This window comes from Scyliorhinus torazame, chromosome 11, assembly GCF_047496885.1.
Source record: "Scyliorhinus torazame isolate Kashiwa2021f chromosome 11, sScyTor2.1, whole genome shotgun sequence".
Classification (NCBI taxonomy): domain Eukaryota; kingdom Metazoa; phylum Chordata; class Chondrichthyes; order Carcharhiniformes; family Scyliorhinidae; genus Scyliorhinus; species Scyliorhinus torazame.
Genome location: NC_092717.1, coordinates 145,203,272 through 145,231,270, shown reverse-complemented (window position 1 = coordinate 145,231,270; position 27,999 = coordinate 145,203,272). Strand labels below are relative to the sequence as shown.

The following is a 27,999-nucleotide window of genomic DNA, read 5'->3' as shown; positions in this document are numbered from 1 at the left end:
CTGATTCATTTACCTTACAGCAGATCTCTTTGACTGACTCCTTCGTACAATTTTACAAAGGCATCTTTGAAAGAATCGACAAAGTTCCAGGACACAATGATTTATGTTTTGACTACCCGCTGTCGGCATCTCTTCTTCTTTGGGCTTAGCAACATGTCCACAGTCTAGCATGAATATTAAATCCTCAGATGTAAAAAGATTAGTGCAACTAGACTTTTCATTATCTAAGGCATTAAGAAAGCATTAAAAAATCCAGAACATGCTATTCCCGGCGATTACTGTTTCTCCACTATAAAGAATGGAACCTTTCCGCCACCATCTTGATGCATTCTACCATATATTTCTCTACACACAGACGTAAGTAGCATTGCACCAAGAATGATATAGAAATATTTTTGATATTCATGGAGGAGGTGGGAAACGTGCAAAGTAAGTCGAAACAGCCCAAGGATTTGACAAAGCTCAGCTTAAGGGAGGAGGATGTTAATAAGATCTGTTTCTCACCCAACAGCTGGCGAAATGGACAGCCTAGCCAACAGCCAGGCAGGAACACCGCCACTTGAAGACTGCAACCGGGGATATTTAGGGACTTTCTAGCAGAGACAGAATGGGCTGAATGACCCTGTTCTCTCTCAGTTGATTGAATTGATACAAATTATCCCTTTGATCGCTTGGACATCAGCCACCTGAAGTTTGGTCGGTATTTTCCAGCCCCAGCGTGGCGGGTTCTCCCACAGCGGATGCAGTGAGCCATTCAAATGCTTATTGACTTCGGTGGGACTGGAAGCTCCTGTTGGCGGTGAGGGGCTGGAAAATTCCAGTAAATCGTGTTAGACCTTTAGCTGCTGTTGTATAAAGAGTCAAAGGTACTGCTCCTTTGCTCAAACACCTTTATTTCACTTTAACAGACTCTGCACAAAACTCTGTCATCACATCACCTGACACAAAGGCCACCTGAAGCCCCTTTATATATCAGTGACAATTATTAGATAGTTAACATAAATGAGGCAACTAATTGGAATGTCTCTGAACCCATGACTTAACAAATCTTAACCTGATATTGGCAAATGCACTAATAACATTGAACTTACATGATTTCAACGGTCTGACTATAATGCTTGGAGTAGATTGAAGCACAATGTTAGGGGCTGCTGAAAAGAAATGCACACATTTTATTGAGGCTTTCAAAAGTCTCATTTTACAGAATGTATTAGACAATATAGAGAAGGTCAAAATAAAACATAAAACCTAACTTACAAACTAATCTTGAACTTTTACATTTTTTCCCTTAATTATTTTAGTCTTGTATTTCTGATTATTGTCTCAGGCGTGTCACGGTTCTTTATGTCTTTAGAGTCTTTCATTTGCCCTAATATTTAGTTAAAATTCATAGTGTGTTCAGAATAATGACGGAGCAACCCTTTTGTTTTCCATTATTTCAACTATTAGTGCAATCCTTTGCCTGATGTTTATTTCTTTGTGTGTAATGGTTCTTTTTCTTTCATTTTCTCACTATCTATGGAAGTTTGCTTGCTTAACTAACTGTCCCCAGAGGTCGGACAAAGCCCCCATCTGCGGACAAAGCCCCCATCTGTAACAATCATAGGTGTACACCAGCACTGACGTATGCCACCTTTAAAAGGTGGGGACAGGACGGAGGGACGCTGACAGGCAGGGACCTATACACGGACGGCAGGATCGCAACACTGGACGAACTGACGGAGAAATTCCAGCTAGCCAGGGGGAATGAGCTAAGGTACCTGCAACTCAAAAACTTCCTACGAAAGGAGACAAATACGCACCCTCAACCGCCATGACAGACATTACTGGATGAGTTACTGGACACAAACACCCTCGATAAAGGAAACTGTAGCGACATGTATGAATGACAGGTTGAAAGGGCCGACACAGTACTGGACGCAACAAGAAAGAAATGGGAGGAGGACCTGGGGATTGAAATAGGGTGGGGACTATGGAGCGAAGCACTGCATAGGGTCAACTCCACCTCCACGTGCGCAAGGCTCAAACTGGCGCAACTATAAGTGGTACATAGAGTCTACTTAACAAGAACCCAGATGAGTAGGTTCTTCCCAGAGGTGGAGGACAGATGTGAGCGGTGCCAAGGAGGCCCGGCCAACCACGCCCACATGTTCTGGTCTTGCCCCAGACTTGATGGGTACTGGACTGCCTTCTTTGAGGCAATGTCCAAAGTGGTGGGGATGAGGGTGGAGCCATGCCCGAAAGTGGCGGTCTTCGGGGTTTCAGACCAGCCAGATCTATTCCTGGGGAGGAGGGCAGATGCCCTTGCCTCCCTGATAGCCCGCCATAGAATCCTGTTCGGCTGGCGGTCAGCAGCACCACCCAAAGCTGCAGACTGGCTGTCCGACCTCTCGGAATCTCTCCAAATGGAGAAAATCAAATTCGCCATCCAAGGGTCAGACAACGGCTTCCTCAGAACGTGGGAGCCATTCACCCATCTGTTCTGGGACTTGTTTGTGTCCAACGAACAAGCAGAAGAATAGCCAAGTAGCCAAGAATCAAGGGAAAGTAGCCAAGGCATGAGAGGGAGGGAAAGACCCTGAGGAGGGGGGGGACACGCAGCTAAAGCTAGGAGAAAGGAAAGGTGAACCAAAGGATAAGGGGAGGGGGACAGAAAGGGGGGGGAAGAGGGAAGAAGGAGGAGACAGAAAAAAAGAGGGGAACCAGAGAGGTGGGGGGGGGGGGGGGGTGGCGGGATGAAAGCCGAAAGGAGAGAACGGGAAACGACAACAAACTTGGCAAGTACAGTAACAGAGAGCAAGAAAATACGGGAGAAACAATGGCAGCGAAAACCCCCCGGGAGAAGCAAGCAACAACACCAACACCAGATCCATTCTCGTATTGCCCTCTCTGTATTGGACATAACTACTGTCATTGTTTCTCCGGCACCCAAATGTGTCTACTTATTTGTTAAACGTAAGATTGCTAACTGCACAGAGTTGCTGTTTTTGAGCTGGTGTACAATATCCCACCAGTTTTTAAAAATAATTCATTCTGTGTACATAACTGTAAATATATTATGTTCAAAAACCCAATAAAAAACATTTTTTTAAAAACTGTCCCCAGAGGTTTCAGAAAATGAAATTCACAAATGAAACAGGCAAGCTGATAACCCTCTCCATTTACTTATGAAAGCGAAACATCTAGTATAATTCTGGTGAAGTAATGTTGGTGCAAGAAGAGGAGCTCTGAGGAGATCTGGATCTTTTTTGATAAAACTGGGTCAATCTAATTCAGATTTGTAATTTCATTCAGAGCTCATTTCCCCGATGGTGAGGAGGTTCTCCTTTTTTATCAAGGTGGTGTTAGTTTAATCATTCCAAATCTGCATTGTGACAATGGAACTATACCTGTGGAGGAGTGTGTCTCTAATGTGGTTGTCATCACCCTTCTGAGGTCTTCTGTAGCCGATGTAGTGAATGTGGAAATGGTTGGTGATGCTGAAATACAATAGCCATCTGTTCTTAAAATAACCTTACATATACTTTAACTTAATTCTCCCTTCTTTGTGTGCATAGAGAGGATTGTTAACAGTTACACAGACTGTAGGTTTAATTAGCCTTGCCATTATAGGAAGAAAAGAAATAAGAGCAGCAGCAAGTTGTTGATTCCTTTGAGCCTGGTCCACCTTTCATTAAGATCCAGCCTGATCTTCCATCTCAACTTGACCTTCTCACACTATCCCCGTACCACTAATACATAAAAATCTCGAGACCTCGGTCTCTTTCAGATACAATTGAGCATTCACATCTCAGGGGGAGTGAATTCCAAAGATTTGCAGCTCTTCGAATCAAGATGTTTCTCCTTATCTCAGCATGAACACTCCCTTATTCTGAGACTGTAACCCCTAGTTCTAACCTCTCCAGTCAGAGGAAATATCTTCCCAGAATCTAAACTGTCAATTTATATATATCAATTAAAATTCTCATTCTTTTCCATTCTAGGGAATGCGTACATAATTCACTCAATCTCTCTTCAGTTGACAATCCTCTCAACCCATCTGTATGTCTGGAGAACTTTTGTTGCATTGCATCTAAGGCAAGTATATATCTTTCCTCAGGTATGGAGACCAAAGCCCGACACAGAACTCCAAGTGTGGTCTCATCAAGGCCATGTATAATATAGTAAGACTCCTTTATCCTTATATTCCTATCCCTTTGCAACAAAGACTAACATGCCGTTTGCTTTCCTAATTATTTGCTGGCCTGCATGTTAACTTCCGATGATTCATCCAGGTCCTTTCGGACATCAACATTTTTCAGTTTCTCACCATATAAAAAAAATTGGGCGGGATTCTCCAACCCCGGGGCCGGGTCGGGGAATCGGCGGGCCGGGCGCGAATCACACAACGCCGCCCCGACGCCAGTCCACCAATTCTCCTGTAACCGAAAATTTGGTGGCATTGGCGCCGGTGCAGTCGGCGCGGAACCGGTCGGGGGCTGCTCTACCCGGCCACCCTGGCGATTCTCCGCCCGGGATGGCCCGAGTGGCCGCCAAGATAGCCTGCGTCCCGCTGGCGCCGTACACATGTGGTCTTACCCGTCGGGACCTCGGTGTCCATCCTGTAGGGTTGGCCTGGTGGGGGGGAGGGGGGATCTGACCCCGGGGGGGGCCCTCCACCGTGGCCTGGTTCGCGATCAGGACCTACCGATCGGCGGGCCGGCCTCTCCTGGTGGGGGCCTCTTTTACTCCGCGTCGGCCCCTGTAGCCCTATGCCATGTTGCGTCGGGGCCGGCATGGAGAGGGAAGCTAGTGCGCATGCGCGAGTTCACGCCGGCCGCAGCGCGCATGCGCAAACCCGCGCCGCTGGTATCGTCAGCTAGAGCGGCGTGAGTCGCTTCAGTGCCGTGCTGGCTTCCTGTGAGGCAGAGGATCGCTTCACTTAGCGGTCTGATGACGCTGTCGTAAAACTCTCCGGAAGGGAGAATCCCGCCCATTATGTTTCCATATTTCCTGCCAAACTGGATAACTTCACATTTTCCTCCTTTTGTATTTCATCCGTTATGTTCTTGCCTATTCAACTAACCTATCAACATTTTTTTGAAGCCTCCTCAGTAATAAATTATCAACAATGACAAGCCATAGTGATGAGCCATGGGCAAGAATAAATTGGTTCTGGTGTTCACAAATTAAATACAGATAGGGCGTGATTCAGTGATCCCGTTTCGCCCGGCACGAATCCGGGCATGACGGGTGAATCGCATGCACGCCCAAAATTGGACTCCGTGCCAGGCGCTAGGCCGATTGTGAATCATCTGGCTCTCTCTGCTCAGCTCGCACTCGCAGGGCGAGATCCAGATCTGTAGATTTAAATGAGCTGTGGACCAGGCATAACGGCACCTGGGGCTCTCCCAGGCCATTGGAGAGCTCTGGGTGGTCAATGACCACATCTCATCCCCACAGCCCTCACTCCCCCCACCCCCTCAGCCATCCCCCGCATGCAACTCCCTTTGTGATACGTACCTGACCTGTTGCATGACGGGGTGAAGGCCCAGGGTTGACAGTAACACCCGGTCTGGCCCATGGGATGGAGGATGATGACCCATCTGTGATGAGCTCTGGTACTCCACATCGTATGACGAGGTCTGACGACGGTAGCACTTTTCACCATCCACCTGGGTGATCTCTGCATGTGAGCTGGCCATCCCATCACACGGTCCCATTGGATCCCGGAGAAGGCAGGGGTGGGGACGGTGGGGGGTGTCATAATATACACCAGTATATCATGGTGCAGACACACACTGACGGACACACAGTGGGACCAATCAACATACACAACACCGCAGCCAATCACCAGTGAGAGCACACGCACTATAAAGACAGGGAGCATCAGAGTTCCCACTCATTCGAGTTGCAGCTAGCTAGGAGGACAGAGCTCACAGCCTGCAACACAGACATTCACCATGTGCTGAGGGCATCGACTGGTTAGGACAAGGCAGAGGTCTTTAGTTAAAGCTAGTATCATATAAACCCACAGTCTAAGGATGTTTAAGCAGTTAATGATTCAATAAAATAGTGTTGCACTATTTCAAGTGTTGGTGACCTGTATGTGATCCAGAACACCCATCACATCATGATACCAGGAGTGGTGGGATACTAGCACTTCTTAGACCTACCTGTAAGTGATCTGCCTTCTGCCAGCATTCCATCATCCTGCAACATGGACAACATCAGCCCGCCGCCGCCGCTCCGCATCGCCGGCAACATCGGGGCCAACTGGAAGATTTTCAAACAGCGCTTCCAGTTCTTCCTCGAAGCCACGGACAGGGAGGGCGCCTCGGACACCTGAAAGATTGCTCTTCTCCTCGCCACGGCCGGGGACCATGCCATCCACATTTTCAACTCTCTCACCTTCGCAAATGATGAAGATAAGACGAAGTTCAAGACGGTCGTCCTCAAGTTTGACACTCACTGCAGCGTAGAGGTGAATGAAAGTTTCGAACGCTACGTGTTCCAGCAGCGTTTGCAGGGTAAGGATGAACCTTTCCAATCCATTCTCACGCACCTCCGCATCCTTGTGCAATCTTGCAGCTACGGGCCCAACTCTGACTCCATGATACCCGACCAGATCGTTTTCGGTGTTCAGTCGGACCCCCTACGTCAGCAGCTCCTCAAAGTAAAGCAACTCACCCTAGCGACCGTCATCGAGACCTGTGTCTTACATGAAAACGCCACGGGTCAGTATTCCCATTTACAAACGGCTGAAACGGCGCGGCAAGGTCCCCACGAGGCGGAACGGGTCCAAGTGATTGAGCACCTCAAGGGCCTCAGCCTGGATGAGGGCGGCCATTTCGCACGCTTTTCACGGACTCCCACGCTTGTACGCACCAAACGAGGTTGGTGTGCCAACCTGACGGTCAACCGGTCCCAAATATGATTCCGCCTGGACACTGGTGCCTCCGCCAATCTCATGGCGTGGTCTGCTTTCCAAAGCCTTTGTGTCAAACCAGTCATCCTTCCATCGGCCTGCCAGCTATTGGACTACAATGGCAACATCATTCCTGCCAACGGCTCGTGCCAACTTGAAGTGACGCACAAGTCACGGAAAGCCACACTTCCTTTCGAGATTGTGGGCTCCTCGAAGGACTCCCTGCTTTGCGCACAGGCGTGCAAGCTGTCGAACCTCGTTCAAAGAGTTCACTCTCTCTCTTCTGATGACACGCCTGCCTTCCAGGACGCTGACTTCAGGGCGCAACTCAACGCCATCATCGACCAGTACTGCGACGACTTCGAAGGCACGCTCCCATATACTTACAAGATCCTACTCAAACAGAACGCCACGCCTGTGGTGCATGCACCTCGCAGAGTCCCCTCAAGGACTGCCTCAAGCAGCAGCTGCAAGACATCCAAGACCAAGGCGTGATCTCAAGAGTTACGGAACCAACCGACTGGGTCAGTTCCATGGTGTGCGTAAAAAAGCCTTCCGGCGAGCTGAGAATTTGCATTGACCCCAAGGATCTGAATCGCAATATCAATCAGGGAGCATTATCCAATTCTCAAGCGCGAAGAGATCACATGCGAGATGGCTCGCGCCAAGCTCTTCACCAAACTTGACGCCTCGAAAGGATTCTGGCAAATCCAGCTCGACAAATCCAGCAGGAAACTGTGTACCCTTAACGCCCACTTTGGCAGGTATTGTTACAACAGGATGCCGTTTGGGATCATATCGGTTCAGAAGTGTTCCACAGGATCATGGAACAAATGATGGAAGGCATTGAAGGTGTCCGCGTCTATGTCGACGACATAATCATTTGGTCCACCACCCTGCAGGAGCATGTCAGTCACCTCCAGTGCGTGTTCAAACGCATACTGGAGCAGGGCCTACGCCTCAACAGAGCCAAATGCTCCTTTGGTCAGATGGAACTCAAGTTCCTAGGGGACCACATCTCCCAGTTGGGTGTGCGGACAAGGTGGCTGCCATCACAGCCATGAAAAAGCCAGAGGACAAGAAGGCGGTCCTCCCATTTCTGGGCATGGTCAACTTCCTAGGGAAGTTCATCCCTAACCTCGACTCTCATACCACGGCTCTCAGGAACCTGGTCAGGAAGACGACAGACTTCCAATGGCTTCCTGCCCACGAGCGCGAATGGAGAGAACTCAAAACCAAACTCACCACGGCCCCGTTCTTAGCCTTTTTTGATCCAGCAAAAGAGACAAAAATTTTGACCGATGCCAGCCAATCTGGCTTTGGGGCAGTGCTCCTGCAACGCGATGAGGCCTTATCATGGGCCCCCGTTGCATATGCGTCACGCACCATTACCCCCACGGAAAAGCGCTATGCGCAGATAGAAAAGGAGTGCCTGGGCCTGTTGACCAGTGTCGACAAGTTTCATGACTATGTGTACGGCCTTCCCCAATTCACGGTCTAGACCGACCATCGCCCACTGGTCAATATAATACAGAAAGACTTGAACGACATGACGCCTTGCATCCAGCGTATTCTGCTCAAGCTCCGGCGATACGACTTCCAGCTGGTATACACACCGGGCAAAGATCTAATCATTGCCAATGCTCTCTCCTGGGCAGTCAACACTCCGTGTGACCCAGCGGGATTCGTCTGCCAGGTTGACGCCCATGTGGCCTTCGTGGCCTCCAATCTACCTGCCACGGATGAACGCCTTGTCCAAATTCGCCGCGAGACAGCGGCTGACCCTTTGCTACAGCGTGTCATGTGCCACCTAACAGACGGGTGGCTCAAGGGCCAATGCCCGCAGTTCTACAACATCAGAGATGATCTGGCGGTAGTCGATGGTGTTCTCCTGAAACTGGACCGCATTGTCATCCCGCACAGCATGCGCCAGCTCGTCTTGGAACAGCTACACGAGGGCCATCTTGGCATGGAGAAGTGCCGCTGACGGGCCCGAGAGGCAGTGTACTGGCCCGGCATCAATGACAACATCGCCAACACAGTGCTCAACTGCCCCACTTGTCAGCGCTTCCAGCCGGTCCAACCACCTGAGACCCTACAGCCCCATGAGTTGGTCACGTCCCCTTGGTCCAAGGTTGACATTGACCTGTTCCACGCGCTGGGCAGGGACTATGTCCTGATTGTAGACTACTTTTCAAACTACCCGGAGGTGGTACGTTTACATGACATCACATCGTCTGCAGTCATCCGTGCCTGTAAGGACACCTTTGCTCGACACGGCATCCCACTCACTGTGATGTCGGACAATGATCCCTGCTTCGCAAGCCAGGAATGGTCCAACTTTGCCAGGAGGTACAACTTTGTGCATGTGACATCCAGTCCCCTGTACCCCCAATCCAATGGCAAAGTGGAAAAGGGCGTCCACATAGTCAAACGGCTCCACTGCAAGGCTGCCGATGCAGGATCCGACTTCTACCTCGCCCTGCTGGCCTATCGCTCGCCCCACTGTCCACTGGCCTGTCGCCAGCCCAGCTGCTCATGGGTCGCACCCTGAGGACGACGGTGCCGTCCATTCATGTCCCAGACCTCGACCACGTTCCGGTCCTTCAACGAATGCAACTGTCTCGTTCACAGCACAAGGCAGCTCATGACTCCCGTGCAGCTGATCTCCCTGCTCTGGCTCCAGATGACAACGTCCGCATCCATCTTCCGGATGGTGGCTGGTCTGCAACCGCTGTGGTTCTTCGGCAGGTGGCTCCCCGCTTGTTCCTGGTTCGTCTACCGGATGGCTCCATTCTGCGCCGCAATCGACGTGCCCTTCGTCTCGTTCCGCGCTCGCTACGTGATTCTCCACCATTGCCACGCCCTCCGGTTGACCCTGACCTGGACTATGCAGAGATTCCGGTCACTCTGCATCCTCCTCACTCTGACGCAGTCCAGCCCGCTCCTCAGCCAGCGACTCCCGACCCACCCTTGAGGCGGTAAACCAGAATTTGTCGCCCACCTCAGAGACTTAATTTGTGAACTTTGTGGACTTATGGACTTTCTGATTTGCTCTGTTCTTCCGTTTAATCGTTCAAGTGGTTTGTACATAGTGTTCATCTCGTTATTCTTGTGACACACTGTTTTTCTGCACCAGGCACCTTCCCATGTAAAGAGCTTAGTTTTTATGTACATAGTCCTGTAAATATTTCGCACACACGTAGTCAGGAACATTCACTATACACTATTTATTGCCACGCAGGTACAGTTTTTATAAAAGGGGGGGATGTCATAATATACACCAGTATATCATGGTGCAGACACACACTGATGGACGCACAGTGGGACCAATCAACATACACAACACCACAGCCAATCACCAGTGAGAGCACATGCACTATAAAGACAGGGAGCATCAGAGTTCCCGCTCATTCGAGTTGCAGCTAGCTAGGAGGACAGAGCTCACAGCATGCAACACAGACATTCACCATGTACTGAGTGCATCGACTGGTTAGGTCAAGGCAGAGGTCTTTAGTTAAAGCTAGTATCGTATAAACCCACAGTCTAAGGATGTTTAAACAGTTAATGATTCAAAATAAAATAGTGTTTCACTATTTCAAGTGCATGTATGTGATCCAGAACATCCAACACATCAGGGGGGTGGGGGGGGGGGAGCCCAGGCCACCCAAAACATCCACCCGCCCCCCCACCCCCACCCCCAGTGCCAGCCCAGACCAGCCCACCCCTCACACCCATGTGACGGGGCACCGAGGCAGGTTGTAACAGCGGAGATATTCCCTGAGGCTCTCGCGCCACCTGGTGCTGCAATCCTGGAGGCCCAATCTGGTCTCGACCAGGATCCGCACATTCGCGGCCATGGAGCACAGGGAGTAGACCATCTCCGTCTGGGACTGCACCACATCACCCATTGACTGTGCCACCACCTTCTGGGTTTGTGTCACATCAGCTAGTGACTGTGCCATCTCCCTCTGGGACTGGGCCACCTCTATGTCTGCGCCACGTCGGCCAGTGCCTGGGCAATACGGGCGACGTTCCAAGCCATGGCCTGCTGTGACTGAGCCATGCTCAGGAGCGCCTCTGCGATGTCCAGGTGGCTCTGGCACATAGTTGCCTGCCCTGGGCCTCGGCCAGCGCCCGCACAGAATGCCCCAGGCTTTAGATATAAACAAAGAACAAAGAAATGTACAGCACAGGAACAGGCCCTTCGGCCCTCCAAGCCCGTGCCGACCATGCTGCCCGACTAAACTACAATCTTCTACACTTCCTGGGTCCGTATCCCTCTATGCTGATTCATAGCTGAAACCACTGTGCCCAATGCCTCCACCGCGGACGCCACCCTTTGGCTGGGTGGCATGGATAGTCGGCACCACCTCCTGCGTCTGCAAGCAGTTGGACTCCTCTAGCTGCGCCTACAGGTGCTGGATGCTCGCCGACAACCCCTCATGATTGATGGGAATGTCCATTCCAGAAGCCCGAAACCCATCTGGACGGCAGTTAGTTCCTGGGTTTGGCCTGCCCTCTGACCGTTCGCCCCCTGGGGAGTTCCCATGTCCACCTGCTGTACCAGGTCAGCTGTGTGGTGAGCACCAGATAGTGCCCCAGGAGCCTCTTCACTAATGTGTCCAACTGAGGTGAGTGTCTCTGGGATGGTGGAGAATGTTAGAGTTAGCTATGACGGGAAATCACTGCCATCCTCTGACCCGGGCTCCGGAGCCTACTGAGTCTCGGACGGAGGGCAGGTGCCCAAGCTTCTCTCCTCGTCACTGCTCGGCTCCTCGTCACTGCTCGGCTCACAGGGGGGCCCCAACTGTGTCACTGTCTGGGGCGGGGGACACCAGATGGACCCGTCCCACCCCCAGCAGGTCCTGCAAGACACTAGACAAGACGCATGATTAGACCGCTGGCCGGGGGGATGGTGGGGGTGAGCATGTGGGTGGGAGGTGGGGGATGGTGAGGGTTGTGTAGGTGAGGGTGGTGTGGGGGTGGTGTTGGGGGGGTTGACACACGTGTCACGGGGAACCGCAACTCAGCAGGGTCTCACTTCCTCGCCTGCGGCCAGACTCCACCTCGGCGAACTCCCTTTCCTCTGGGCTGCTGACCACATCCAGGGCCCACGACTCAGCCACAGGGAGGGGCACAGGTCCGGCGGTCCCCCTCCAGCCTTCTCCCATCCCCGGCAGTTGTGCGCAGCCTTCTCCTGGGAGAGGAGGGTGGCGGAAAGGACAATGTTAGACAGTCCATTGCATGCAGCCTAGGGGTTGGGTAGCTGGTGGCTTCAGTGGCCGGAATGGGTACCAGCATGTGGTGCAGAGTGCAAATTATTGCGGCACTGCTCACCAGTCCGGACGACGTTGCCCATGGCGCTGGCTGCCTCTGTCACCTGAGCCCAGGCACGGCGAACGATGGAAGCTGGCAGCCTTCTTCCTGGGCTGGGGTACAGGGTCACCTTCCTCTCCTCCATGATGTCCAAGAGGGTCTCGAGCTCTGCGTCCGCAAACCTTGGGGCTGCTCTCCTCGCTGCCATCTTGTTGGCAAGGATGGTGTGTGTGGGGAGTGCAGTGTGTATGTGTGGCTACAGTTTGTCAGCCTCCTGACCGTCAATCGCGGAACCGGTGAATCCGCCACCATTTCTCATTGGAATCAATTGTGTTCCAGGTGGCACCGGTGCTAGCTCCTTAACGGTAGCACAATTGGTCCAGGTGTGACATCAGTTTTGCTGTCGTGAAAGTCCACAAATTATGCATCGGCGCCAACACTTAGAAACGGAGAACCTGCCCCAGATCTTCACTTGGGCTAACATAGGAAAATATAACGGTTACTATTTCCTAAGCAGGATATAAAGTACGGTATGTGGTAAATGATGTACCTTTAGTGACTCAGGATGAGGAACAGTAGTGTGCATTTTTATTTCTACACTTTCAGGACTTGTGGCATGTCGATGAACTAGTTCCTGCCTGTATGAAACTGAAAGTAGCTTTGTGCATTTGGACTTGTATTAACTGGGAATTGGAGGCTGTCAGTCTAATTTCACCAGTAGCAGCTGTCAGGAAAAGCAGACATTTAGCCCAAACGTCAAAGCTGGATTCAATCTCAATTGTTAGATGTGACAGGATAATGCATTATGTTGGCCAGTCCCTGAGGTGCATTCAATTGTAAATATTTTGAGTGGTCCTAATGCATTGTCTGGAAAGAATCTCAAGAATTCTGCAGTAACAAAGCACAAACTGTATTTGTATTATCTCCACGCCATCCACAGAGGGGACACAAGTTGCCAATTTTGGAGCAACTGAGTGCTACTATTTACAAGTGGTACTGAGAACTTGATGCAGTGTGATTGGCATTATTATCAGTAACCTTTGTAAGATAAAAATAGGACATTCGAAAATCTGTTTTCCTCTGTAATAAACCTTTTACAATAGCAAACATAACTTGAATCTACCTAGTAATTTGACCTCTGCTTGACACTGTACATCACCTCCTCTGAGGTGGGTTTCTACATGGTAAAACTTTTATGTGTGGTATCTTTGCAGGACAGGAAAGATACAGTGTGCGACATGTAAAGTCACATGCCAACAAAAACTAGTTTGTTCAAGTTTGACAATATATACACAAACATACACAAATTGCCACAAGAGGGTGGTATTACATGGTTACTCTGCTCCCTTCTTGAAGAGAAAGGTACACAATGTTAGTGCCTATGTAACTTGAACATTTATTGTTTTAATTTATTTTTAAAATTCAATTTTATCACTGGCTTTCTAGTCATAAGGGGATACCTCCTGTCTTGACCCAAACTTTCAGAACTTGGGAAGAACCTGAACCCTTATTAATGTCTGAACCCGCCCAAATAACCGAAATCCACATATATACTTTACACCACGCTCTCCACAGGATTACAGTTTTTATAGGAAACTGTCCCCAGTCACTCCCAGCTTCTATTGGATTTACATATCCCTGTTTCATTGAATTGTAATGTCTTGTGTCTATTGAAGGTCCTCTTGCTTATGCTCCTGAAAATTCCCAATCCAACTTTCAACTATAACTTCCACTCTGGTGATTTCTTCTCCTGACCTCCCCAGAGCAAATCTTCCAGAGTCTTTAGATTCATACGGTTAAATCCTTTCAATCAGAGACTGGGGAAGAGATGGGGCACCATGTGATCTCTCTACCACCCTGACATGACCCACAGGCCTGTCCGATGCCCCAATTCACTTATAAAGGTGTCCTCAGGCCCCCCCACACACCTCCTCACATGGCAGGACATTGCCAGGCCTGATCGCTGGCACGGGAAAATTGCCAGGCTAGCAGTGCCAGGGTGACACCCAGGTGACACTGCCAGGGTTCCCAGGTGGCACTGCCAGGTTACCAGACTGGCAGTGTCAAGGTGCCTGGGTGGCATTAGCAGTGCCAAGGTGCCAGCCTGGCCAAAGGCCAGCCGCCCAGGGGCCTCTGATATCCTGGGAGGCCCTCCCCACCCCAAGTGTGGTTCCGCCTGGTCCCCGTTTATGGGCACCAGTGCTAATTAGTGCCCGGCTGGGGTCTCCTTAGCGAGGCTGGTAGATCCCGGGCAGCCGTTCAATCTAGCGTACACCTAGTTAAATGGGCTTTTAAGCTCAGTTACCTATGCAAGTCTGGATCCCTGCCCAATGTGGGCAGAATCCAGATCGTAATGTCTCGCAAGAGGCATAATGACCATCAGGAATCCTGGGAGAGGCCTCACACAGGATCTACCGACCGCATCCTGTCCTGAATCCAGTGGGACGTGGCTGCTAAATCACGCCCCGAAAGTCTGTCCACAGTGAACAATCTCAGTAACAAACACACATAGGTTTGTTGTCAGGCAGAACTCATAACAGATCACATGAACCCCTTCATTATTCCATTTTACCCTGAATTTAAGAAACAGTCCAAAATATAATAATCTTAGAAAACCTCACTTTTATAATACTACACACTCAATGATACCACCAAAGATTAACTAACAAAAGTATGTTTTGCCTATGTTAATAATAGCTGCTGGCAAATACCCGCTGCCCAGTTGCTAAGCTCCCAGTCTGAGCCTTTGTCTTCCTGGGTCTACCTTTTGGGTCTCCCTCCTGATAGATTTTGTCTTTGCCTTGATATTCATTTCCCCATCCTGCTTTAGTCATATCATATTATGTACATAATATGGGTTCTTTAAGTTGCAGTCGTGGCGGCTCATTGATGAGGTCTTGAGGTTTGTGTATTTAGAAAGAACAAAGAACAAAGACAAATACAGCACAGGAACAGGCCCTTCAGCCCACCAAGCCTGCGCCGACCATGCTGCCCGTCTGAGCTAAAATCTTCTACACTCCCAGGGTCCGTACCCTCTATTCCCATCCTATGCATATATTTGTCAAGGTGCCCCATAACGTCACTATCGTCCCTGTTTCCACCACCTCTTCCAGCTGCGTGTTCCAGGCACCCACTACCCTCTGTGTAAAAAACGTGCCTCGTACATCTACTCTAAACCTTGCCCCTCTCACCTTAAACCTATGCCCCCTAGTAATTGATGCCTCTACCCTGGGAAAAAGCCTCTGACTATCCACTCTGTCTATGCCCCTCATAATTTTGTATACCTCTATCAGGTCGCCGCTCAACCTCTGTCGTTCCAGTGAGAACACACCAAGGTTATTCAACCGCTCCTCATAGCTAATGCCCTCCATACCAGGCACCATTCTGGTACATCTCTTCTGCACCCTCTCTAAATCCTCCACATCCTTCTGGTAGTGTGGCAACCAGAATTGAACACTATACTCTGTGGCCTAACTAAGGTTCGATACAGCTGCAACATGACTTTTTATACTCAATGCCTCGGCCAGTTAAGGCAAGCGCGCCGTATGCCTTCTTGACTACCTTCTCCACCTGTGTTGCCCCTTTCAGTGACCTGTGGACCTGTACATCTAGATCTCTCTGACTTTCAATACTCTTGAGTGTTCTACCATTCACTGTATATTCCCTACACCTTCCAAAATGCATTACCTCACATTTGTCTGGATTAAACTCCATCTGCCATCTCTCCGCCCAAGTCTCCAAATGATCTAAATCCTGCTGTATCTTCTGACAGTCCTCATCGCTATCTGCAATTCCACCAACCTTTGTGTCATCCGCAAACTTACTAATCAGGCCAGTTACATTTTCCTCCAAATCATTTATATATACTACGAACAGCAAAGGTCCCAGCACTAATCCCTGCAGAACACCATTAGTCACAGCCCTCCAATCAGAAAAGTACCCATCCATTGCTACTCTCTGCCTTCTATGACCTAGCCAGTTCTGTATCCATCTTGCCAGCTCACCTCTGATCCCGTGTGACTTCACCTTTCGTACCAGTCTGCCATGAGGGGCCTGGTCAAAGGCCTTACTGAAGTCCACATAGACAACATCCACTGCCCTACCTGCATCAATCATCTTTGTGACCTCTGTTATGGGAGAGATGTTTTCAGAACCCCAAAATGTATCATGGAGTCCAACCAACCCCCCCCCCCTTTAATGGACTGTTGCTTTTGAAAGCACACAGCTTGTTCCCTAGGTGTGGGATTACAATTATGGACACGTGGGTTTTTAAACAAAACAGTGTTTATTCCATGAACTCAACTTAACCTTTCAAAATAAACATTGGATCTCTTAACACCCCTTACTTCAAAGATAACCCTGAAAATAATACAACACTAAAGAATCCTTCAGTTATTCCGTTCAACATCCAAGAGACTTAACACCTTTGTGTTAAGTTATGTTAAAGGCATTACTTTTATGAGTTTAAATCATCCAAATGATCCAGAGATTGTCTTTCATGGCAAAGATCACAGCAGATCCAGCTCACTGCAAACACAGACACATTCCCCAGCTCTTTCAAACTGAAACTAAAAACTGCAAAATGGCTGATCTAAAGCCCAGCTCCACCCACACTCTGACATCACTGCATTTCTTAAAGGTACATTGCTTAAACATCCATTTCTAAAAGGCACTCTCACATGACACCTCCCCCCAAGAAAAAAAAAACCCATCAACTTCAAGATGGTTTCATTTTTCACTTTTGCACCATCCACTAAGAAATGCACACAGTAAATATACCTTTTCATTTAAAAATAAAACAACACACGCAAACAGGTATAATAATATAGTCCATTTTTCTTTGTTCTTCCTCCAACCGAAATCCTTCTCGATTGACAGTCTCTTTGAACAAAGTCTCTGCACGATCCATCCATTCCTCTACTCCTCAGCATTTCTCTTTAGAATCAGATACTTTAGTTCAATCTGACCACAGAGTCCCTTGCAATTCTCCAATACAGGAACATTGGTTAACACAGCCTTCAGGCCGTCAAATGCCTGTTGACACTCCGCTATCCACTGGAATTTGTTACGCTTCTTGAGCAAGTCCGTCAGTGGAGCGACCACACTGCTAAAATTTGGTACAAATTTCCGGTAAAATCCACTCATAGCAAGAAACCGCATTATTTCCCGTCGTGTCGAGGGTATCGGAAACTCCCCAATAACTTTTGTTTTCACATCCCGTGGGACCATTCGACCCTGTCCGATTGTATGGCCAAGGAAAGTGACTTGTGCTTTTCCAAATTCACTTTTGGCTAGGTTTATCACCAAACCCGCCTCCTGAAGTCGATCGAATAACTCCCTCAGATATTTTAAATGTTCTTTCCATGTCTGGCTGAAAACTACCAGAACGTCGGTGTATACCGCACAATTGGGTAATCCTGAAACGACTGTATTAGTTAACCGTTGAAATGTTGCTGGGGCGTTTTTCATGCCAAATGGCATAACTTTGAACTGGTATATACCATCTGGAGTCACAATAGCTGAAATTTCCTTCGCCCTTTCAGATACAGGTACTTGCCAGTAACCTTTCAGTAAATCCAATTTGGAAATAAAAGCGGATTGTCCCACTTTCGGCTAGGTTCATCACCAAACCCGCCACCTGAAGTCGATCGAAGAACTCCATACGATGCTTTAAATGTTCTTTCCATGTCTGGAAGTTGTAAATAAAAGCAGATTGTCCCAATTTCTCAATGCAATCCCTCAAACGTGGGATAGGATAAGAGTCCATTCTTATAACTGCATTCCCCTTTCTGTAGTCCACACACAACCGTTGGGTACCGTCTGGTTTAGGTACCATCACTATGGGTGAGCTCCATTGGCTGCAACCCACTTCAATTATGCCATTTTTAAGCATACTTTCAATCTCTTTGTTAACCTGTGCCAATTTTAAAGGATTAAGTCTATATGGATGTTGCTTGATTGGAACAGCATTGCCCACATCTACATAATGTATAACCGTTTTAGTACTTCCCAATTTATCTCTACAAACTTGCCCATGTGATATCAATAACTCTCTCAGGTCAGTTCATTTTTCCTCTGGAAGGTAACTTAACAATTCATCCCAATTTTTAAGAACATCCTCATTTTCCAATTTAATTTGAGATATGTCAAATTCACAGTCATCTGGATTTGGTTCGTCACTTTGAGTTAGAATCATTAAAACCTCCTTTTTCTCTCCTTCCCTTTCAAAGTACCTTTTAAGCATATTCACATGACATACTCGGTGAGTCTTCCTTCTATCTGGTGTTTTTGCCACAAAATTCACCTCACTTAATTTCCTTTCAATCTGATACGGTCCACAAAACCTAGCTTTTAAAGGCTCACCTACCACTGGTAACAACACTAAAACGTTATCCCCACTGGCAAAAGTACGAACTTTGGATTTCCGGTCCGCTCCCCGTTTCATCACATTTTGTGCAACTTTCAAATGTTGTCTAGACAATTCACCTGCTCTATTTAATCGTTCCCTAAAATTTGACACATAATCCAATAGTGTAATTTCCGATTTCTCACCCACTAATTTTTCCTTAATCAATTTAAATGGTCCTCTTACCTCATGACCAAAAATTAGTTCAAAAGGACTAAATTTGGTAGACTCATTAGGTGCATCCCTAATTGCAAACAATACGAATGGGATTCCTTTATCCCAATCCTCTGGATAATCTTGACAATACACCCTCAACATTGTCTTTAATGTCTGATGCCACCTTTCTAACGCTCCCTGTGATTCTGGATGGTACGCAGTTGATTTAAATTGTTTTATTCCGAAGCTATCCATAACGTCTTTGAATAACATTGAAGTAAAATTTGATCCTTGATCCGATTGAATTTCTGTGGGTCGTACATATCTAGTAAAGAATTTAAGTAACTCCTCCACAATCCTTTTAGCTGTAATATTACGTACTGGAATGGCCTCTGGAAACCTAGTAGACACATCCATTATAGTCAAAAGATATTGATTCCCACTTTTTGTTTTAGGAAGCGGTCCTACACAATCGATTAGGACCCTTGTAAAATGTTCCTCAAATGCTGAAATGGGTATTAAGGACACTGGTTTTATCACTGCTTGAGGTTTCGCTATCACTTGACAAGTGTGACATGATTGACAAAATTTAACTACATCTTTATGTAGTCCAGGCCAATAAAAATGTTTCTGGATTTTAGCTTGAGTTTTCCTTATTCCCAAATGATCTCCCACTGGTACCTCATGTGCAACTCGCAACACCTCCTTTCTATACCCTACCGGCAATACTACTTGATGAACTTCTGCCCACTTTTCATCCGCCTGCATATGTACAGGTCTCCATTTTCTCATCAAGACATCACTTTTACGGTAATAACACTCTGGTATACTCTCAGAGTCCTCTTCCCTATATGCTTTCTGATATATCCGTTTTATTTCTTTCTGTTGTAACTCCGCCAATTTTCCTGAGCTAAAAATATCCGCCTCATACTCCACCTGTTCGTGTTCTTTTTCAACCATCTGATCAAAAATCGTTTCTGATAATTGCACTTCAACTTCATCTTCACTCTTTGATTTCTCCTCTTGCCTTAACCTGTGACTTTGCGACCTTGTTACTACACAATCCAGAAAAATCCCAGGATATTCGTCCTTCAACACTTCAGTTGACTGATTTTCCACTGGCTTATCAACCACAGTAGGCATCACTCCCACCTGCGATCCAGCTATATCATTACCCAAGATAAACTGTATTCCTGGACAAGATAGTTTATCTATTACTCCTACTACCACTTCACCACTCTTCACTGGGTTTTCCAACCTTACCTTATATAATGGAACACTACTCCTCTCACCCTGAATTCCACATATCACCACCTTTTCCGGCAACATTCTTCCCAAACTACATAATTCCTCATCACTTACCATTAAAGATTGACTAGCCCCTGTATCTCTTAAAATTGTGACTTCTTTACCTGCTCCTCCTGATACACATGAGTAAACTTTACCCAAACAAGTAAATTCTTTAAAGACATCTGGCACCTTCTTAACAATTACTTCTTGAACAGGCTGTACAATCATTTGTATTTCCTTCACTTCCCTTGGGCTTTCCTTTACCACTCTAACAAATCCCACTGTCTTATCCTGTTTTACCACATCAGCCTTCCCAGTGCTTTTCATCAACCACCAACACTGTGACTTTACATGGCCTAGTTTATTACAGTGAAAACATTTGGAACTTTTCATTTCTTTTCCACCCTCCTGGATTTCTTTTTTAATCTGGGATCTCAGACACTCTCTTTATTGTCTCCCATCAGATCACCTTTACCTTTACCACTTGAGTATTTTTCATGTCCCCAGTTTCTATCCCTCGCCGGCTGAAACTGATGTCGGAAACCAATCTTTGATTTATGAACTAATTCATAATCATCTGCCATTTCCGCTGCTAATCTCGCAGTTTTAACCCTCTGTTCTTCCACATGAGTTCTCACTACATCAGCAATTGAATTTTTAAACTCCTCCAAAAGTATAATTTCTCTGAGAGCTTCATATGTTTGGCCTATTTTCAAAACCCTTATCCACCTATCAAAATTACTCTGCTTGAGCCTTTCAAACTTCATGTATGTTTGACCAAATTCTTTCCTTAAATTTCTAAACCTTTGTCTGTCAGCTTCAGGCACTAGCTCATATGCACTTAAGATGGATTTCTTCTCCTCCTCATACGTTCAAGATACCTCCTCCGGTAGTGATGCAAACACTTCACTAGCTCTACCTACCAGCTTTGTTTGAATCAGTAATACCCACATGTCCTGTGGCCATTTCATTTCTTTAGCTACCTTCTCAAATGAAATGAAAAAGGCTTCCACTTCCTTCTCGTCAAACCTTGGCAATGCTTGGACATATTTACATAGATTCCTACCAAGCCTTCGACTATGACGCTCTTTCTCACTACCCTCATCCATCTCCTCCAACTGTACGTGTCCCTTTACGTCTGCCAATTTTAACTGACTTTCCTGTTTCATTGCCATGTTCTGAAGTTCAAACTCCCTCTCTTTATCTTTTTCCCTGTTCTGTATCTCCCTTTCTTTTTCTTTTTGTTCTGCTCGGGCTATTCTTTCTTTTCTCCTTTCTTCTCTCTCCTTTTCTTTTTCCCCTCTCTCTCTTTCTCTTTCTTTTTCCGCTGTCTCTCTTTCGTATTCAAGCCGCTTTAATTATTTCTCATTTTCCATTTGTTCAATTCGCAACTGAATTTTTGCCATTTCCAATGAGTCAAACGGTATCTCAGGCAACTTTAATTGCTTAACCACTGCCATAATCACCTCATCTTTTCGCATTTTGTCAAGCCATGTTAACTGCAATGTTTTTGCCAAATCTAACAGTCTGCTTTTAGTCTCTGTCCGTAAGGTACTGCGTGTGACAGTCTCCACCCCCAAAAACTTCTGAGCCGCTGAAAGAGCCATTGTCCACAACACACACCCCATTTAAACTAAAATACCACACCGGAAACGCAACAATCCTTCACTGTCTTTAAGTTCACAAAAGCCAATCCAATAGGTAGACTTTTATCCCCCTCGAGCCCCCAATTGTTATGGGAGAGGCGTTTTCAGAACCCCAAAATGTATCGTGGAGTCCAACCACCCCCCCACCCCCCCTCTTTAATGGACTGTTGCTTTTGAAAGCACACGGCTTGTTCCCTAGGTGTGGGATTACAGTTATGGACACGTGGGTTTTTAAGCAAAACAATGTTTATTCCATGAACTCAACTTAACCTTTCAAAATAAACATTGGATCTCTTAACACCCCTTACTTCAAAGATAACCCCGAAAATAATATAACACTAAAGAATCCTTGAGTTATTCCTTTCAACATCCAAGAGACCTAACACCTTTAAACAGAAACACATCAGGTTAAAGGCATTACTTTTATGAGTTTAAATCCCCCAAATGATCCAGAGATAGTCTTTCATGGCAGAGATCACAGCATATCCAGCTCACTGCAAACACAGACACACATCCCAGCTCTTTCAAGCTGAAACTAAAAACTGCAAAATGGCTAATCTAAAGCCCAGCTCCACCCACACTCTGACATCACTGTATTTCTTAAAGGTACATTGCTTAAACATCCATTTCTTAAAGGCACTCTCACATGACACCTCCTCGAAAAACTCAGTCAAGTTAGTGAGACACGATCTCCCTGTCACAAAATCGTGCTGCCTCTCGCTAATTCACCCGCTTGCTTCCAAATGGGAGTAGATCCTGTCTCAAAGAATTCTCTCCAGTAATTTGCCTACCATGTTACTTGAACATAAACATCTTTATTGGTAGGTTTTAACTATTTGTAGTTCCAAATATGGTCTTGCATGGCATAGCTTCCACCATGCAGGCTGGCTACTTACAGAGTTCTGTTCTTTTTTTAAATATAAATTTAAAGCACCCAATTCTTTTCTTTTCCAATTAAGGGGCAATTTAGCATGGCCAACCCATCTACCCTGCACATCTTTGGGTTGTGGGGCTGAGACCCACGCAGACATGGGGAGAATGTGCAAACTCTGCGCGGACAGTGACCCAGGGCCGTGATTGAACCCGGGTCCTCAGCGCCGTGAGGCAGCAGTGCTGACCATTGCAACACCGTACAGAGTTCTGCTCTAGATTGGTCTCTGACCATGTGATTACATACATCATACTGTGGGAGAGGCCAGTCTCCAGTCCCATATTCACCCTTTCTATGCCAACCATCTTACGTTATGATGCATGCAGGCACATATCATCCACCCTGACCTTCACACAATCCAATTGTCCCATCATTTTCTTTGATTCCCCCCTTCCCCCAAACCTGAGCAATGTTGCAGAGATGCGATAATAAGAGGTAAAGAGAATAAACAGGATTAAATCACAGTACTGACCAGTGGTAGTAGATTTCCTGTTATAGAACGTTTCATTTATAATTGGCTTCAGTGAATCGGTAAACCACAGTGAGGTCATATCTCTCTCTGAAATAACAACAACATATGAAGTAATTAATATTATGTCTCCATGTTAAATAACTATATATCAAATTTGAATTTGTTGGCTCCTATCAGTACATTCCAGAAACAATTCCAACAATTTCAGATATTTCTATTTGGTAGAAATTGAATTATTATTACAATATCTAATTTCAATTTGTAGTATCAAGATCTACATCTTTCTTTTATTAATAGTTATATGCATTCTAAGTTTGTCTGTTATAATAATATCTGGTATTTATCTGTAGTAACAACAATATTTAGCCCAGCAATGGCCAGACGACAGTGGATAAGTATTTCATGGCAGTAAGGCCTCTCAGCATCTTTCTTTTTGTCCTTGATTTTCTTTCCGGTTCTTGTCAGGATGGTTTCCAGACAATTATTTACCTCCCTTTCCACATATAAATGATGACGGGGATGAGGCCTAATAGCTTTTCACTAGGCTGGCACGGTGGTACAGTGGTTAGCACTTCTGCCTCACGGTGCCAGGGATCTGAGTTCAATTCCGGCCTCGCCTGTGTGGAGCTTGTATGTTCTCTCCGTGTCTGCGTGGGTTTCCTCTGGGTGATCCAGTTACGTCCCACAGTCCAAAGATGCACAAGTTAGACGGATTGGCCATTCTGAATTGCCATTTAGTGTCCTAAGATCTGCAGGTTGGATGGGGTTACGTGGATAGGGTAGATGAGTGGGTTAGGTAGAGTGCTCTTTCAGATGGTCAGTGCAGACTTGATGGACCAAATGACCTCCTGTAGGGATTCTATGCCTGTAATTCAATGGAAAAATTTCTAAGTGCCATTTTGGGCACCTTTGGCAGAGTGTTTCTTGACGAGTTGGCGAGTTGCTGAGATCACGGCCCGTATTCAACGGCACTTACTGCCGAAGATGAGCACCCTGAGAATTCTCGCCATTACTGGTTGTCTTGCCGTCTGATTCGCCTGACTCACAACGCAGCTTCTCCCCACTAACAAGGGGGAGTTTCTTTAACCCACTCACTTCCAATAAACACACAAGCAGAGCTCCTCGCTTTGGGGATGCCGTCCTAGCCAGGCTTCTCGACGCTGTGGATAAGAGGAAGGACGTCCAGTTCCTCCGAGGGGTTCGGAGCACCAACAACAAAGTCAGCAATGCCACCTCAGAGGCAGTGACAGTAACTGTCAGGTCGGGCAGCATGGCCAGGAGGACCGCTGTCCAATGTTGGAAGAAGCCAACAGCCTCCACCAAGCTGCAAGGGTAAGTTACCACCTCTCTCCTGCAATCAGTTATGCCTGCCACCCCATAAATCCCCCTGGGCTGGATTCTCCCAAAATGGGGCTATGTCCCACGCCAGTGTAAAAACGCTGCCGTTTCACTCCCCAGTTTCTTGCAAAAAATAAAGGTCGATTTACTTACCCCCTGGGGGCGAGTAGGGACCTGGGGAGCTTCACGCAGCTTTGGCTGCAGATACGTGCCCTCGCACTTCTGGTTCTGAGTCCGCGTATGCGCACGGCGGCGGCCTCCAACAGCCGTGCCGAGCGTGATAGCGGACTCGGACCGCAGACAAACGCGCACAGTCTAGGCCCCCCACCCCCGATCGGCTGCCCACCGCTGCATCGGACCAACCCGATCGCTGCCCCGGCCACCCATAAGGCCCCCTCGGTGCTTGATCCCACCCGACCCCGCCCCAACCAGGGCGGCCGTGCACTAAGGGAACTCGGACGGTCGGGAGTGGAGTATTGCTGGGAGGGCCTCTGGCAATGGCCCCCCAGCCGCGCAGCGTAATTTGCAGACGAGCAATTCTCCAGGGGCCATAGCGGCGCCGGGCCCGATTCGGTTGGGAAATTTGATTCTCCGCCCCCGCGCCAAACACGATTTTGGCGTGCGGCTACAGAGAATCCAGCCCCCTGTGCCTCAGATCACTGGCTAGCACCTCGCACCCTCCCCACATCCGAACTTCGTGCTTGTTTTTCGGAACCTCCTGGCACCCACTAACACAACCCCTTCATGTCCAGGTGCGGTGCCGACACATGCCAACACCCCCCCTGACCCATCAGGCAGGCGGATCACAATGTCCTCTCTTCGTCCCCACATGAGAAGATAGCCAATAATAAGCGGAAAGGGCCAAGGCGGGGGCGGAGTCCCAGAGATTCGAGTCTTCAACCGCATGAGAACGGGTCCTGGAGACCGTGGGGTTGACTGAGGAAAGAGCAGTCACCGGCAGCTAGTGGCTTGTGCCACAGAGGTGAGGATCCGCTGCCCCTTCACCCAGATGACCTGTGAATCATTCATGTCAAACAAAATTAACCTTCCCTTTCACTAACCATATGTCCACTTCCTCACAAGATCTCCATCTGATGGGGCCGGGCCATCCAGAGCCCTTCCTCATCTCTGCCACCTAAGAGACCACCTCAGAGGAGACCTGAGACCTCGAGACATTACAGCTATCACCCTCGCCTTCCACCAACATAGAGACACACCTTGGTGGTGACAATAGTGGACAGGCTTCTGGGGCACAATCTGGTGACCACCACACAGTTGCTGATACACTTCAGGTGGAAGCAGGAGCACCCAAGGGAGACACCAGTTGGAGGTCTGCTAGATCCCAGAGATCAGCTGGGTCCCAGTTGGATGCCGAGCCTCTGGACAAGGTTCTGCCAGAGCTGATGCAGGTGATAGGCCAGAGCCGTGAGATTCAGGAGGGGATGTTAGGTACATGCTAGCGATGGCATAGCCGATTGGAGGAGGCAATTGGGAGGGGTGGGGAAGAAGAGAAATGGAGGTTGGTTAAGCTGATGGGCATAGCCTCATCCTATGAGAATCTGGTGAGGATCAGGGCCTCCCTGTGGTCCTCTGAGCATGTCAGACCCTTGCCGCCATCTGTCTTCCATCCTCTTGGCCTCCTTCAGCTCCTCCCTGGGCTTGTCCGCAAGCCCCTCCTTGTCCACCTCCTTCTCAGACAAGGCTATATGTCCCTCCTCCCTCTCCAGCATATTGCCCGCTGCAGTGCCAGGTTGTGTAGGGCACAGCAGACCACCACTAAAGCAGGAGACCTTCTGGGGGTGTACTGCAGGGCTCCATCAGAGTGGTCCAGCACCGGAACCACATTTTCAGCAGTCTGATGCATCGCTCAATGACAGCATGAGTAGCAGCACAGGCCTCATTATAACGTGTCTCCGTCTCGTTCTCAGATCTGCACACAGGCGTCATCAGCAGGAATCCCTTGTCCCCCAAGAGCCAACCCATCATCCTGGGGTGTTCCTTTAAGACGCCAGGGATCTCCGAGTGCCCAAGGATGTAGCTGGCATGTGCGCTAGCGGGGTAGTGGGCACACATGTGCATGATATGGAGGTGGCGGTCGTACACAATCTGATCATTCAATGAGTGGAACCCCTTCACGTGGCACTCCCTGATGCCTCGGTGCACGCAGCTGCCTCTGTGGTGCTCACGCTCCTAGAGTTCGGGCACAGTGTTCCGGCATCAAAGTTTCCTTGAGATGCCCTGCACTACTCATCCTCTGAGACATGGCACGTGTACCCTGGAGTAGGCAGCACAGTAGCATTGTGGTTAGCACAATTGCTTCACAGCTCCAGGGTCCCAGGTTCGATTCCCTCTTGGGTCACTGTCTGTGCGGAGTCTGTACATCCTCCCCGTGTGGGTTTCCTCCGGTTGCTCCGGTTTCCTCCCACAGTCCAAAGATGTGCAGGTTAGGTGGATTGGCCATGATAAATTGCCCTTAGTGTCCAAAATTGCCCTTAGTGTTGGGTGGGGTTACTGGGTTATGGGGATAGGGTGGAGGTGTGGACCTTGGGTGGGGTGCTCTTTACAAGAGCCGGTGCAGACTCGATGGGCCAAATGGCCTCCTTCTGCACTGTAAATTCTATGATAATCTATGAAATATTTTGTTTATTAAACGGTCAACAGTAACAATGATTTGAAAATCAACTCTGTAACATTCTGTATATCTTACGAACTATTAAACAACAAGGAAACATCACCATTCCATATTGGTACCAATACAAAGCTATATTAACTAATTTTCGCAATAAAATAAACACAAGGCATCACCCCTCACAAGTTCCTCAACAGAAACAGAGAGTAAGCCTGAGAATGTGTTATCACGTCCAAAACTTTGTCGTAGAAATGAAATGTTCCTTGTATCAGTGCCATTCTCCGTCTAGGAACCACAGCTGTGCAGGCCCTCCCACATGAAAATGAAATGAAATGAAATGAAAATCGCTTATTGTCAAAAGTAGGCTTCAAATGAAGTTACTGTGAAAAGCCCCTAGTCGCCACATTCCGGCGCCTGTACGGGGAGGCTGGTACGGGAATCGAACCATGCTGCTGGCCTGCCTTGGTCTGCTTTAAAAGCCAGCAATTTAGCCCAGTATGCTAAACATGGCCCAATCTCACTGGAACAAAACCCTGGCATCCACATATTCCACTAGTGCTCAAGGTGCAGTTGAACATTTTTGACTTCCAGTGTGTTTAACCCGCAGTGACATGCCAGTTACATGGAGCACTCACCACACCAACAACAAAAGCATCAGCAATCTGCAAAAGCATTTCTTCAATGGCGTCATCAGGTGGCCTATTTGGATCAATGTTGTGCACCAGGTCCCGCAGCATCTTCATGCTTCAAACCGGAATGCCTTCTAGACTCGTATATCTCCCTGCGTCCGGCGTTCCAGGAACCAGGTATCTTAGAAAGAAATGCCCTTCTTTCTGGCTAATTAAAAGGAAGGAAACAGCAACAGCAGACTCCAGGCATCTGCAGCCACCAGCAGGAACAAGCAG

At 47.9% G+C, this 27,999-nt stretch overlaps 1 protein-coding gene across 2 annotated transcripts in view; it reads right to left on the bottom strand.

The window, feature by feature from the left end:
* The window catches only part of LOC140386018 (HERV-H LTR-associating protein 1), a 113,541-nt gene that overhangs the window by 13,027 nt on the left and 72,515 nt on the right, over positions 1-27,999 (bottom strand). The window contains exons 8-11 of one of the 2 annotated variants that reach the window (XM_072468632.1): positions 23,128-23,214; positions 3,390-3,479; positions 1,092-1,151; positions 14-164 (exon numbers count right to left, since the gene is read on the bottom strand). In XM_072468632.1, coding sequence (XP_072324733.1) covers positions 14-164; positions 1,092-1,151; positions 3,390-3,479; positions 23,128-23,214 — 388 coding nt within the window. The remainder of the gene's footprint in view (positions 1-13; positions 165-1,091; positions 1,152-3,389; positions 3,480-23,127; positions 23,215-27,999) is intronic. The other variant, XM_072468633.1, reaches the window with a different exon arrangement.